This window comes from Lynx canadensis, chromosome C1 (genome assembly GCF_007474595.2).
Source record: "Lynx canadensis isolate LIC74 chromosome C1, mLynCan4.pri.v2, whole genome shotgun sequence".
Taxonomy (NCBI): Eukaryota; Metazoa; Chordata; class Mammalia; order Carnivora; family Felidae; genus Lynx; species Lynx canadensis.
This window is the reverse complement of record NC_044310.1, coordinates 146,595,179-146,610,841: the sequence shown is the minus strand read 5'-3', so window position 1 is coordinate 146,610,841 and position 15,663 is coordinate 146,595,179. Positions and strand designations below refer to the sequence as shown.

General features: G+C 37.8%; 1 protein-coding gene across 1 annotated transcript; it reads left to right on the top strand.

The window, feature by feature from the left end:
- Nucleotides 1–7,153: 7,153 nt before the first annotated feature.
- On the top strand, nt 7,154–14,531 carry ERMN (ermin). Its single transcript, XM_030327786.1, has 3 exons — nt 7,154–7,609; nt 8,285–8,377; nt 11,396–14,531. Exons 1-3 carry the CDS (start codon nt 7,369–7,371, stop codon nt 11,911–11,913), a joined length of 852 nt encoding a protein of 283 aa, XP_030183646.1. The 5' UTR covers nt 7,154–7,368; the 3' UTR covers nt 11,914–14,531.
- The last annotated feature ends 1,132 nt before the right edge of the window (nt 14,532–15,663 follow it).

Genomic DNA, 15,663 nt, shown 5'->3' with positions numbered 1-15,663 from the left:
CCAAACTACAAGTTTCAATCAAGCCTGTACTGTCAAAAAGATGAAAAGAGAAGAAAATACAACCTTATTATGGGAAGACTTTTTGGCCTGTAGCAAGCAGTCCATGATAGTTGAGATTCAAAAATACATATCCTGCAAATGGTTTGGAAAGCTAAATTTTCTTCCCCTAGCCAGTCAATGAAAATTAAGGCAGAGAAGCAAGGAATTCAGTGTATTAGTTTCCTATTATTGCTGTAACAAATTATCACAAATTTAGTGGCTTAAAACGGTACAGATTTACTCTCTTTCAGTCCTGGAGGTTAGATGTCTAAAATCAAGATGTTGACAGGCCTGTATTTCATTTAGAGGCTTCAGGGGAGAATCTGTTACCTTGCCTTTCCAGCTTTTATGGGCTATCTTGTCACATCTAGTACTCCCTTTCACCTTGTAGCTTCTCTTCTATCAGGGCCCTTATGATTACTACATTGGGTTTGATCTGATATTCCAAGACAATCTCCCCATTTCAAAATCCTTAATTTAATACATCTGCAAAGTCCCTTTTATCATGTAAGGTAACAATTCAGAAGTTATAGGAATTAGAACTTGGACACCTTTGGATACCCACTACACTCAGCTAGAGATAGTATGAGACATGGAAAAAGATTGAACCCTCAGGTTCACCTAAGTACCTCCTAATCTCCTAATACTCACCAGCTTGTGGCCGAGAGAGAAAGGTTACCTGTGACATTGTTTAAATGCTTGGATCCAAATAAGTAGGAAACCAACTCTGGACTTTCTAGTTAAATGATCTGTTATGTTCACAGAGTTTAAGATCCTTTAAATTGTGTTTCTTTAATCTGCAATCCAAAGAGGCCTGATTTGTACACTTGCCAAGGATTATAAAGCAGCAAAGCTAGGATTTCATGTCAGGTCATCTGATGCCTGAGTCCCTCCTCTTGACCACTATAGGGATCAGTGATGATAATGTTCATTTGTCCTCTGAGGGGACAAATTCTAATCCCACACACCTCCCTGCCTTGGCCACAGGAGCTTATGCTGTGGCTTCTTCTTTTTTCGTCTTCAAGAAATACCTAGCTTGTTTCTACCAGTACTTTTCTTTAAAAGCTGTACTGGGGAAGGGTCACCGGGTGGCTCAGTTGGTTAAGTGTCCAATTCTGGGTTTTGGTTCAGGTCAGGATCTCATGGTTTGTGAGTTCAAGCCCCGCATCAGGCTTAGCACTGAGAGTGCAGAGCCTGCTTGGGATTCTCTGTCGCCCTGTCTCTCTGCTCTCTCTGTCCCTTCCCTGCTCACGACCTCTCTCTTTCTCTCTCTCTCTCAAAATAAATAAATAAACTTAAAGAAAAACTCACCAAGGTAGCATTAAAAAAAAAACAAAAACAAAAAAACAAAACGTGTACTGGGGACTCACTGGGATGCCAGGCCTTAGACTCTAGGACCACAAAGAGATATACCTTCACTGGGGTATAAGAAAGTCTGTATCTTAATAGAGATGATGGACAACACCTGCTCCCAACCCCGACTTGCCTCCAAGATTGGAAAGCATGTTTTCGTAAGATGTGGTTGAATTGTCAAATTCTATTACATTAAATTTTTTAAATGTTTTATTTATTTTTGAGAGAGAGAGAGAGAGTGAGCATGAGTGGGGGAGGGGCAGAGAGAGAGAGAGGGTGATACAGGATCTGAAATGGGCTCTGCACTGATAGCGGTGAGCTCAATGTGGGGCTTGAACTCACCAACTGTGAGATCATGACCTGAGCCAAAGTCAGATGCTCAACTGACTGAGCCACACAGGTGTCCCTATTCTAATAAATTTTAAAATCTTACATGCTACTCATAAACTTCACTCTTAGCTTTTTGAGGGAAAAACCCCATCCTTTATACTTTGAAATCTTATATTGCCAAATGAAAGTGTGGTTTTATGCCAGGCATAAGTATAAACACAAAGTATTAAGATGGCATCAGATAATCAACTTAATCTAATTTGTACTAAGTGGCAGGCAATTACTTTTTATGGATATATGGATACTGATAGATTTTATTATGTTATGTTTTATATTGCTGTTTCCTTTAGCTGGGTTGTCCCTCCAATTTGGAATGTTAATCCCTTAAATGAAGCGATTCGGATTATCCTGTCTCCTTCAGGACTGCACATTCCCTTGAGGCATTACCTATTCCCTATATAAGGTTCTATGGGTTTTGGGTAGGATTTTGAGCCGAAAGTTTGCCTGTAGTACCACCCCGGCTCAGAGAGGTGATGAAAGTCCATCGTGCTGATGTTATGTATCGACCTGGCCAGTCTAAACTACATTTCCCCAAATTCTCTTTCCTGATTGTTTTGCTATTCTGTAACGCATACACTCTTATTGACCTGTTGGCTTACCTGTTGCATGGCGGTACTCAGCCTGCAAGCGTCCCACCTTCCCCTGGATCTTCCTTCAGCTTCTCTGATTTCTCGGCCTTGACAAGAGGACCACCTTCTCCTATAGGACACTCCTACCACTGAGGTCAGAGGCAGCGAGAACTGAGGTTTCAATTAGTCCTTGTGTGTTCCAGCTTGTTCTTGTTTTTCACATCCATCTTTCTTTCCCAACTTCCTGCCTTTGTAGACTTTAAGCTCCAGTACCAGACTCAACCACAAACCTACAGAGACCCCTTAAGCAGCACGCACCATTGCGTAAGGTCAAAACCCTTCAGATAGATAGAGAGATCACAATAGATCAAGCTATAGATCCCTTAGTGCTTCTACTTTTCTGTTTCACCCCTGATTGTTGAAATACCCCTTTTCCAGCCATACAAATCAATTTGTATAAGAATTGACTCCAAGCTGTCAGGATCAAAAGCTGATGTTTCAAATTTATTTCTTGTTTTTCTCCAGTGATCATTGGCCATCTTTTAGATACAACACTGACTTGTGGCTTGGCTTTTTACATATTATTAAAAGTTAGGATTTTATGACTTTTCCCCAACTCTTATTTCTGGACCTAATATAGCCTTAACATTTATCATTTGGTATTTGACAAATGGAATATGGGTATTTACATAATTTTATTTTGATACTTTACATTCCCAAACGATTATCCTTTCATTATTATCATATTTTACTATAGATGTGATGATGGTTACATTTATACAATGTCCTATACCATTCAGCATAATAACCAGGAAAAAAAGACAAACACTCCACTAAGTCATCTAAAAAAGTCATATTTCATGCAGTGGAGATTATGCAATAGTATTTGAATTAAGGATTATTAGTGCAAATTCTAAAACTGTACAAGTCATAAGTTTTTACTGAAGAGGAGAAAATATTGTTATCCCAATATATGCTTCTGGAATATTGATTATTTTAAGCTGGTTACTTTTAAGAAACTGCAGAAAAAATAGAGACGTTTTGAAAAACAGGTAGAAATTACCTCCTTTTAAGAGATATTCACCTTTATAGAGGAAATTTCCATTTTTAAGGGTGTCTGTCTGCTCTACCAGAAAGAAGGGAATGACTCAATCTCTAGAAACTCTTATCAATGGAGAAGCCTATGACTTAAATCTGCATAACAAACTTGCCCTTATTTACTGTGCTTTTCCTGGTAAATTCCCATTAGTAACTCCCCATCCCCAATATCTTTTGTCTTGAGCTAAAGATTGTATTTAAGGTGTGACTTCAGCTATTTTGGGGAATGACTCAGTTTTCCTGGGTCTGTCTTGTGTATACGGGAGGTATATGTGTTATTAAACTTTTGTTTTTCTCCTGTTAATTTTTTTCATGTCAATTTAATTCTTAGACCAACCAAAAGAATTGTGAAAGGTATAGAAAATGATTTTCTCCCCAACGTTACAGACAATCGGTGACAGTTTATTACTATTATATCTTTATGGATAAAACACCCTATGTTTTATTTGGTAGTTGGATAGACTCATCTTGGTGCCAAATGTATCTTGTGTCGCCATGTGCTTGTAGGAAAAATAATGTATGTTACAAACGTCTACCTGACCTCCTATTCTGTAGGACAGCATAAAGACTCTGCTTTTTATAGAGGTGAACATGCTGCATAGACAGAACTCTGGATTATTTTTTTATGTTTCAAAGCTGAACTAATTCTAATGCCAGAAAACAACTGTCAAAGCAGGGCATTCAGAAAGAAGATAATCCAAAGAAGAAAAATAAAACTCCCATAAAAACTAAAGTATAAGTTGCATGTTGCTACAGGGTCACGGAAATATAGGAGTAGGAGAGAGACAAATTAAACTCTCTAAGCTCTGCCATATCCTTGAATTGAAGTGTATGGCAGTCTTGAGGGAATGGAGAACGGGAATTGGAGTCAGGTCTTTAAAGCCAATGTGAGCATTTCTCTATGTCTATGTTTACTGCTGGGCATTCAGTTGAACTTGTGCCCCTTCCTGCCCTTAAGGGCCTCACAATTTAGTATATCCCCACATATTTCTAGCTTTGGTCTTAGTGTCTTCATTTCCCCTGATTCCATTCAATATTTTCTTGTTTCTCCAGATCAAGGGCTATTCCAGCTGTAAGTTGTGAGGCCGTCTGACCTGCCTTTGAAGCTTCAGATTCTGATCTTGGAATTAAGTGGATAACCCTGTTATTCCTGGTGGGAGGAAATTTCCTGGCCTCCCAACCCTGTCCACAGCAGCTGGGCTGTCTGTATTGGGAAGGCCTTGATATGGCCTCAGGCCCTCTGCTGCCCTCTCCTGGCTACAACTACTTCTCTGCCAAGGAGATTAATGCATCAGGCTGGATGGAGCCCACTGAGACCTCTGGCCCAAGGAAACATTAGTAGCTAGGCCAAGGATGGCACTAGGTTTCATTTATGCTGCAACCTCATCAGTGAGTTTACTAGCTCTGTGACCTTGAGCAAGTTCCTTTATTTCTCTGTGCTTCATTTCATTAGTGTGCAAAATGGGGATGATAATAGCACCTACCTTATAGCACTGTTATGAAAATCAAATGTGTTGCTATTTGTGAACAGTGTCTGGCATATAATAAGTGCTATATAAATATTAAAGAAATCTTTGAAAACTAAGTGAAGGGTACCAGATTATGCCACCTCAAAATACGTCTCTTTGGCATCAGGATTATGTTGAGCCGATTATTTTTGAGAAGCAGCAGACACTGAAGAAGCTCTGAAAACAAACAAGAAGTTACTCTTTCATAGGGGAAACTGACATTTATAAAGAAAATTTCCTGTTATCTGTCTTTCTCTCTGTATCAGGAAAAGAAAAATGACTCTAAATCACAAAAGAATCTTACTAATGGAAAAGGCACCCACTCAAATGTGGATAACAAACCTCACCCTTGTTTACTATGCTTTTCCTGGTAACCCGTCATAACTGCCCCCACACCAACCCCCAATATACAACTTTTTTTTCCTTTTGTCTTTAACTGAAGATGGTATTTAAGTTGGTAGCTTGGGCCTTCAGGGAGTTACTCAGTTATCCTGGGTATCTCCCTTGTATATATCAGGTACACATGTTAACCAACTTTTGTTCCTTTTTTCGTTAATCTTTTATTGCAGGGGTCTCAGCCAAGGACTTAAAAAGGTAGAGGGACCATTATTTTTCCTCTCCTACACAAACAATCAGTGTGTTGGGTAGGGAAGAGCCGGTGATGATAAGGGAAAGCATTCTAGGGTCTGTTAGACATGTCTTCCAAGGACATGTGACAAGAGGATGAGGCCAGAGTGTCAGATATTTGTCATCTCTGCTATAGTTCCTACTGGGCTCAGCCCTAAACACAATTTTAAAGGTGACAATTTTTAATTATTTGCCAACCTCTATTATTATTCCCTTTAGAAATGACCTAATAGGGAGTCAAATTTACTCAGTTATTCAATTTTATCTATCTATTATCTACCTGTCTGTCTATCTATCTATCTATCTATCTATCTATATCTCTTACCTAGTTCGAAGCAGATACTACATGCTGGAGACCTATGTATACAAGCGAACCATGGTCCCTGCTTAGAAAAATCTTAGATTCTGGTTGGTGAAAGAGATGTCACGCAGATAATTGTGCACTTACGTGTTTAATCATAACTGTGAAGAACACTCTGAAGGACAAAATAATGTGAAACAGGAGTCCCATCTTACCCCTGTGGGTCAGGGAAAGTGTCACGGAAGAGACAATATTTCAGCTGAAGAATTGAGATTTAAAGGAACTGGTTAGGCCAGGGATTTGGCCTTGAGGAAGAGAAGGGCATTCTAAGCAGAGGGAGCAGCATGTGCAAAAGTTTCTGGAATCATTTGCACTATATGAGATCCAAAAAAAAAACAAAAAAAAAACAAAAAAAAAAAAAAAAAAGAAAAGAAAAAAAAAAAAAAAAAAAAAAAAAAAAAAAAATAAAAACTTCCTTTAAAAAGGAAAGGTTGGTAAGTCGCAGGTGTTTTCCATAAGTACCGGTTTCCCTCAAGGGCAGACTGTGTTGGTGCCGTATAATTTTACCAGCATCAGGTAATATCAATAGAGAATATCGAGAATAAATCTGACTGGGGAAAGGGAAAATTTCACGGAGGAAATTCTACTAGGGCTATAAAGGATGGGCTTGGGCTTCAATAGACAAATAAACTAAAGGAAAAGAAGCTACAGACCAAGTGGATTATTCTGAAATGTAAAATTTTTGGTATTAGCAAGATACAGCAAGATTTGTTTTTGTTTTTGTTTTGTGTTGTTTTGCTTCTATTTCGGTCTTTTCTCTGAGCTCCTGAAAGTACACCATGGAATCTGCTGCCAGAACCACTTACAATAAGGTCGTCTTGTTTACAGGTTCGGTAAGCTGTTTTTATTCTTTAATAAATGAGAAATGATGCCATTATCCCCTACAACATAGCTGAGGTTTTACTTGAACAAAATCCATTTGGAAATGTTAAGCTGGTGACACAGAACTAATATGCCTCAAGGTGGTCATTCTCTCTGGATTAAAGCTGTGGAACAATTGTGGCTCCTGTTACAAGGAAAATGACAAAGGGCCATTATGAAAAGGGACAAAAATCTCTGTTCCCAGAGGGGGGACTGACAAGCTGAAAGTCCCCATCTACATGCCAACACAAAAGCCTGATTGCCTCAGATTGTTTGTTTATGTAAATCAAAAGGCTGCCATTAATTCAGCAAGTGGGGCTGCTCAGTGACAAAGAAGGTGGTGATTGGCCGGATGCTTGCTCGTGGGCTGGTGGCAAATCTAACAAATCCTATTGCTTTGGTTCTAAGCTCTATCTGGATACCTTTAAGAAAAGCAGCATTTATTATGTACTAAAGTAAATACTCTGTATTCTTAGAGTAGGGGTTGGAACGCTTCTATCAAGGACCTGTTCACTCAGTTTCCCCAAAGCTGTCTCCACATCGTCTAGCGCAACTGCACATCATGACAGACATTCCCGGGACATTCGGTCAGGCTGAGTGCAACGGGGATACACCACCTGAAAATGGTCAACAACCAATCCCTAAAACAAATGAGGGAGCCAGTGATGTGGATGGCACCCCACCATACTACCGGGTCGAACACCGTCTTGAAGACTTACCCACAGAAGGAAATCAGGAGAAAAATGAAAAACTACAAGGGAATAGGCTTGTCAGCTGGTCCACCGATGGGGAGCTTCTCAAAGGTAAAGCATTTTCCTTGTCTTCGATTTGCTTGATTTGGCTTATAAACTCACTCAGGATTCTCTTTTGATAAACCATTATGACAGGAATGTGCTGTCCTTCCTCCCACCCGTGTCCCAGACCTGAGCAATTGTTCTACTGGAGCTGGATAGCAGAAGGACAAAACTTCTGCCTCAGGTCGAATTCAGGCTTCTTTCTTTGATAGCTCTGGGACCCTAGACAACTCCCCTAGCCTCCTGAAGCCTTAGCTTTCTCTGTTAGCAGAAGGCAGAAATGACAGTACTGACATTTGTACGGTTGTTGCAAGGATTACTCAGTGTTGCTTAAACGTTTGCTGCCGTTATTTATTATTATTGTCTACAGCCCACATATTACTTAAGCAAAGAAAATTCAGTATTTCAAGTTTTTCTTCTGAAATATACCTGAACGTATCCCAATTCATGGTTCTATACCTTTATATAGATGTAAAGTGAGAGGTTATCCTTATGTTTATAAGTAGGAACCAATGAAGAAATGAATTGGAAGAAGTGAAATGGTTACTTTTAGGGACCACAATTGCAAATCAAATAGGTCTACCTAGCTAGAGTCTAAATTGATAATTTATTTAATCCTGAATGGCTTTAAGTATTATGGGATTAATCTTGTGTGTGTCTGTTGTTTTTTGTTTTTCCCCTCAGAAAAACCAGAAGAGAATCTTTTTATTGTTCATAAGGCTGTGGCAGATCTTTCTCTCCAGGAAACGAGTAGTGATGAAATGACATTCAGAGGAGGTAAGATGAACTTCCATTTTGTACACCGAAATTGTTTGACTGAATATGGATGGCAGGTTTTGCATGGGATATTGAGTGAGTGTGGTGTTGAAAAAGCAATCCAGGCAATGCCTTCAAAAACTCAGAGCTGCTAGAGACAGATAAGGGAGTAGTCCTGATTATCTGTGGGTTTCACCTTAAGGAGTATTCTAGGAAGATCAAGACTAATACTGACTGGATTGGCATAACTGATTGACATGCCTTGACCTAACCATATGATATCAGTTTCTCAGTAAGTTAGTCCACTAAATCGATCCTTTAACAAAACAACAACGACAACAACAACATCAACAACAACAGGTTTATTTAGTGTCTCCAAATCTGTGTCAGGTACCTTGCAAAATATGAATGTTTCATAAAGGGATTTGTCCTAAAGTTTTACCTAAAATAACACTATAAATTTATTTTATCTGTAGAAAAATTCCAGGCCTCTGATGCAAGCAGAAGATGGTTATCTAATTCTTGTTAATGAAATCTCCCAGGTGATGAAGTTAATTTTAATTGTGTTCTTTCACAAAATGAGAGAATATTGATTTTTAAATTTTTTTAACGTTTATTTATTTTTGAGACAGAGAGAGACAGAGCATGAACGGGGGAGGGTCAGAGAGAGAGGGAGACACAGAATCTGAAACAGGCTCCAGGCTCTGAGCAGTCAGCACAGAGCCCAACGCAGGGCTTGAACTCACGGACCGCGAGATCATGACCTGAGCCAAAGTCGGACGCTTAACTGACTGAGCCACTCAGGCGCCCCAAGAGAATATTGATTTCTAAGAGACTTATATTTCAAATAAACTCAAGAGACTAAGAGACACAAAATCTTTCAGACTTTACTTCTGAGAAGATATCTATGTTGAAGCAATTTCCAAATCAAGTACAAGATAAACACCTATTAATGAAGCACTCATTTCCTCTTTTGCCGCCATAAACATCTTGTCTCAAAATTGAAGTTGGTTCATTAGACCTGAGCGATTTAGCTTAGTTAAGACCTTAACAGGAAACAATGTGGAAGAGATACATTAAAAAAAAAAAAAATTAGAACATCGCATAAAATAATAGATACTAAAAAAGACAGGGATGTGACTGGCAGTTTCTTGGGTTTGTCCACTTTTTCTGAATGCCTCTCAGACTATCTGCTGTCCATATGTAGTGGTGGAACCTCCATTATTGTAGTAATGTAGTAAGGAACAACCATTTTTAAGCTTTTACATTATCACACCTCATTTATAAAACTTATGCCCTGTGAAGTGAATTAAATAACTTCTTTGCCCTAATCTTTCTGTTCCCAATGTAGCAAGTTCTCAGAGGCAGGGATGTCAAGGTCCATCAGGAGACCCTTTCAAATTTCTGATCAGGAAGTCTGCTGGAGACAACAGTTTGCTGGAATCTTTCATTTTTATCAAACAGAGAATGAATGCAATCTGGATTTTCAAGTAGATGGTCTCAGGGTGAATTTTTCCCGGAATAAATCCTTTTGTGTTTGGTGGAACATATGTTTTTCCTGTAAGACACATGTTGGTGTCTCCTGTTTTCACAATGACAAACAGCTATAAAGTCTCCAAAGAGAATACTCCTGGGTTGAAAATAGCAAGATGCTAAAAAAACTGAGGAAAAACTGTAATTTAAATTCAAGAAGTAATTTCATGCGTGACAACTCCAGGTCTGAGTCATGATATGAGCAAAAAGATCAGCTTTTTCTTCTTCTTCTTCTTCTTCTTCTTCTTCTTCTTCTTCTTCTTCTTCTCCTTTTTAAAGATCAGCTTCTTTGTTTCTGTGGGGGAAAAAAAGTGAATAAAATGAAGCTTAATATTATAGCAAACATTCTAACATATATTTATTTATAATGTAAAGAACATTGACTAGGCACCAACATGCTGATAGGAACCGTGTATAACTAGTTAGGAATGATAATCCATCTTTACTTCTGTCTCTTTTTACGAGTTTACAATCTGGTTCCTGTAGTTGGGAAAACAAAACAATGAAGAAAAGAATGAAAATTCTTAACTGGGCATGGATTTGTGAACATCTTTCAGTAAAAGTAGAAAATCGTGGAGGGGAAAGGCAAAGAGGAACATTGTCTCTCACTTTATTTTAAAGACTCTTATGGTGTTGAAAGGGAATAGTGAACCAAGGTCCAACAAGGGACACAATCCAGACAATATCTTGGAGTCATGCATACGATAGACTGAAACTTCCCACAGAAGTTCCTTTAGAGGGGCACCTGGGTGGCTCAGTGGGTTAAGCATCTGACTTTGACCATGATCTCATGGTTCCTGAGTTCGAGCCTTCTATCGGGCTCTGGGCTGACAGCTCAGAGCCTAGAGTCTGCTTCAGATTCTGTCTCCCTCTCTCTCTGCTCCTCCCCCACTCACGCTCTGTCTCTCTGTCGATGATAAATAAACATTAAGAAAAAATTTAGAAAATATATATATAAAAGAAGTTCCTTTAGTGGTGAAAGCCTAGAGAACAACTTCCACTCTCCATTCTCTTATAATTAGTTCTCTTTAGCATGTAAAATAAATATTGTGCTGATATGCTGTAGTAATTGTGCAGATATGCTGATGTGATCTGCTTGAAAAGTGAAATTTGTGATGAATTAAGCCATGTAAAAGTCACTCCATGATACCAAACCACTTGATTCAGTTGTCTTTAGGGACATGTCTAAAATGATAGGCCAATCTAGCTATATAGAGATGATCTCAGCATGATTTTTAAATCTAGGCTCTCCAGAAATCAGAGGCAGATCTTAGACTGCATTGTGTGTGCTTTGGGGGACTTGGTGTTATAGTTAGCCTAGCATTTGACTCCTGACCACCCATGGCCCAAACTAATTAGATGGTGCAACCCATTTTATTGTGTAAAACATACCCATAGCCCACAGAATAATATCCTATAAAGAATATTGTGGGGAAATGATTGTCCAGAAAGGTAATTTAAAGAATAACAGCTGGGTATTTCAATTACGAATTGATTTTGCTACAGGGTATCAATGGAAGAAGATTCCTCTGAGCGTCAATAACCAGGAAATAAGTAGACAGGAAAGGATTGCTGAACAATCTCTAGAAGAGAAAGGAGAGGAGGACGGGAAGAACAAAGCTCATCAAGCAACTGAAATTGAATGGTTGGGATATCGGAAACCTAGCCAAGTCGATGTGTTGCATTCTAAACATGAGGAGGAGCAAGAGGTTTGGGATGAAGAAATTAATAACGATGATGATGATGGTTGCAATGATGACGAAGATGAAGTTCGAGTGATAGAATTTCAGAAAAAAAATGTTGAAGATTCCCAATTAAAAGAGGAAGGAAATGCAAATGAGGACTCCCCACTGAGCAGCCCTAGTTCCCAACCTGTGACACCTGATGAGCAGCCACCCTTTGGAAAGAAGAGTGATATCTCCAGAAATGCTTATTCAAGATACAATACAATATCCTATCGGAAAATCAGGAAGGGGAACACCAAACAAAGAATTGATGAATTCGAGTCAATGATGCATTTATAAACCAAATGGAACTGAGAAGTTCTTGTGCCCACTAAAGCAAAAGCTAATTCTATTTTCCTGAGATGCGTCTTTGCCTGCCTTATTTGAGTCACCCCCTTTAAAGATGTGAGAGGTTAACCCCTGCTTCACTGTAGAATAATATGGAAATAACCCTAGACAAAATTCAGTCTGGTAACCTCAATCAAAACGCTTTAGATTCATTCTTGGGCATTTGCTTTTTAAAACTTTACTAATATAGCCTCGTGTGGTAAGCACTAGATAGCAAATAGCAAGCACTCTTGGAGACTGTGGCATGATTTGGCTTTAAAAGTAGCAACACTGGAAAACACAGTCTTCAAATGAAAGAGGACTCTTAGAAATGACCTGTATTTCTTTTGGTATCTTTCTTCCTGTACATTGAGGGTGCTGGAAAGACTGGTTCAGTTCTCTTTCTTTTAAATATGCTTTTATAGACTCTGGCAATAAGCTTTCCAAAATACTTTGCCTTTCCTATTATCTTCAGAAAAGATTTTAAGTGGTTTTCCTTGGCATCTACAGAGTGAAAACTCTGTATAGGCCTCCTTCCTAGGTGTTATCATTCACTGAATTTTCTCACTAGAGGGGCTGAGCAATTGTCAGTCAGGACGATTGTTTGACTAAATGTTGGCTTTATGTTCTCAGGATGAATGAAATTCATTGTAAGGTTGGTACAAGGAGGGGCTAGAAGATGGGTGGGCAATAGATTAAAGAGTCAGATAGTTTATTTCTGTGACGGAAAATAAAATCTCATCTGGCATAGTTAAATTCATTAAAAATGAAAATGACAGCTTTGGTGAAATTTTAAGAGGATATCCTTCTCTATTACTATACTTGCTCTTATTAACAGTATCTCAGAAGAATTTTCTTTCCTTAGAAACCCAAGAGAAGTCTCGTCATAACTGTACTAGTTACTATGAAAATGGAAATAATTATCTTAGGGTATTTTCAAAGTAGAGCGTGAGCCTGTATTTTTAGTGAGAAAGCTCTGATAGTTGGGAATATATAATTTACTGGACCTCAGCCCAAATCAAGATGCTTAAAATTGTACTTATGGAGCTTCACTCAAACCGGTGTGTCAAATAATGTATTGAATATTTATGAAAAGGGAGAGTCTATATTTATATTCTTAGATAGTTTCATAATTTTTCATTTCATGCTTCCATATATATCACTCTGAACTTTCTGTCACCACCGTTAAAGATATTTTTGGCCCTGCAAATAAAAAGACAATTCCTTATTGTCTGAATGTAATACAGTCTTCATTGTACTATTCAACCCTTTGTTTATTTCTTTTTCATTTTGTGAAAAACCCTGGGTTAGCCCTTCTTAGATTATTGCTTATTTATGTGTAACAAATCCTGCACATTCTAATGGAAATTTCTTTAATTCTTCCTGGTCATATATTTCCAGGGTATCATGTACTATTATTTACTGTTTACAAGACTCAATTTTGAATTCAAGATTGAAGTGCTCCTTTTATTCTTTCAAACAGATATTTTTCAACCTGATCACGTAAAAGTTCTTTCACTCTTCATCTGTGGAACTTAAAGATTTCATTCTTGACAATGCAAGTTCTCAGAATAAAGCCAGGGAAATAGGGTCTCTCTTGATAAATTTAGGTAGAAGATTAGTGCACTAGGACAATTTCCTATTTATTTAGATCCTCTAAATCATTCCACCTGGACAACCTATTTTCTTTTCTGGATTACTGATGACCCCTACAATTTTCCACTTAACTTCAAAACACAGTATTGTGTTATCCATCATGGAATAGGAGCATTTTGTTAACCTACCATCAGCAGAGCCTATATTATGAACTGTTCCACCAGAAGTGTTGAATCCCTGTGGAATCTGAGTGAGGTGGGTGGTCTACGGCCACCATCTATAGTGTGACACGGCCAAGCAACTAGCTCTTATGGGGATCCAACGCCTAGTAACCGTGGCCTTTTTAGCTTTGTGCTCTTACCAAAAATTAACCAACCACAAAATATTTTGTCAACAAAGACTTTTTCGGGGTAAGCTCAAGGAGTAAATGCTTAGTGCTCATGGATGAGGCAGCGTAGTTGCAAAAGAGCACTGAAACCATTCTTTGACATTAATGCCCACTGCCCTGTGCTTCCATCTTACACGAAGGCCACAGACTTGAGTGATTATAAGTAACATGATGGGGTTAGATGACTGTTTGATTCTTTATAACCTAGGAAAGGCAAGGGTATGATTCAGATTGCACGAGGGATATTTGACATATTAGACACTCCTATGGGATAAATTAGAACACAAATTGGTAATTATACTGGAAGATTTACTGCTTTTGTGATTCAAGCTTTGAGGGTGCAAGAAGGACTCTGGTACCTGGTAGGAGGGAAATTGGTTTATTGTGAGAATGTTGATACTTCTTACACGAGTTTTAATTTTTCTTAGTTTTTGGGTGAACAGGAATTAATAAAAAGCTCTGTTTCATAGTCAATATAAAATTCACCTTTCATATAATGCTACATTTAAAGGCATGGAACATGTCCGAATCTGTCTATCATCTGTCTACAACTTAAATAAAAAACTGCTGTGTCTGACTTGCTCTCAATAAAAGTTTGTGTCCTTGTTTTTGGTGTCTAGAATTTATTTTCTTTAGCTGCTTTTTAAAACGTAGAAAGAGCCCTTGCATGTCAACAGCTACTAAAGATTATTCATAAATGCTGTTTAGAAACCAACAGAACACCTTATTTAAAATCAAAACAGCATTATTTATTTCAAAAAGGTCTTAAAATGGTTGTGTAGAAAATTGCAAAAAAAAAAAAATTTCTGGTGGATACATATGTAATGTTCATTTAAAAAAATCTTTATTATTTTTTATAGGAACTGAGCCCTTGTTTTAGATACATCTTAATTCCAATAACTTGAAAAACATATATATATATATATATATATCTATATCTTTACAGTCATCAAAGTAATACATTTAAACCATGATGACACTTTTATAGTAATTGTTTCTGCATATTCACATGGGGTAGTACTTTTGGTACATTTTCTAATGAAGAACGGACATTTAAGTTTTTCAAAGTGATAGGAAAAAAATATTTAAAATACATAATAATAGAGAATTATGGAAAAAGATGAAGCACTGGGGTATCATAAAGAAGAAACATGTTTGACCACATGAGAAAGGCAACTACTTTTAAAGCCTTAACTTTCATTGCTCTATAAAAACAAGAGGGTTATAAAAAGTAATGTCAAAAGTTACAGCAAACATTTGACAATATTAAAATATCAGACAGTAACATAATAAATATGAATACCAAAATGTGTATATAGCTCATGAAGAACACGAGGTGACTAAGCCACACAATCAATGTAAACACAATGACGTGGGCAGTAATCAACAGCAGCGGTCACCGAACAGATAGATACGTGGCAAGTTACAAAATCAAAGGATGATATCTAGTAATTAACTGCCAGTGTGGGAGAGTTTTGGACAGGAATTTGGAAAGTAATTTGCGGTTTTAGTTCAAAACGTAATATTACGCATTTGATTCTTTCTTTGTAATGACTTCAGTTGGGCAGAGGCAGGACAAAACGGATACTTCAAAATGTTCAAATTACTCTAAATTCCTTTATGCTCCATAGTTTTAATCTCGTTCTGTTAACAGAACGAACAGATGTTTTCATTAACTCTACCTTTGCCTTCTCTTGTTTCTCTGCCCACTTCTTCTAGATAATATGTATAAAACTTGC

Coding starts and splice junctions, on each gene's coding strand:
- ERMN (XM_030327786.1), top strand. CDS start 7,369: ATGACAGACATTCCCGGGACATTCGGTCAGGCTGAGTGCAACGGGGAT. Junction 7,610..8,284: donor CGATGGGGAGCTTCTCAAAG/GTAAAGCATTTT, acceptor TTTTCCCCTCAG/AAAAACCAGAAGAGAATCTT. Junction 8,378..11,395: donor TGAAATGACATTCAGAGGAG/GTAAGATGAACT, acceptor ATTTTGCTACAG/GGTATCAATGGAAGAAGATT.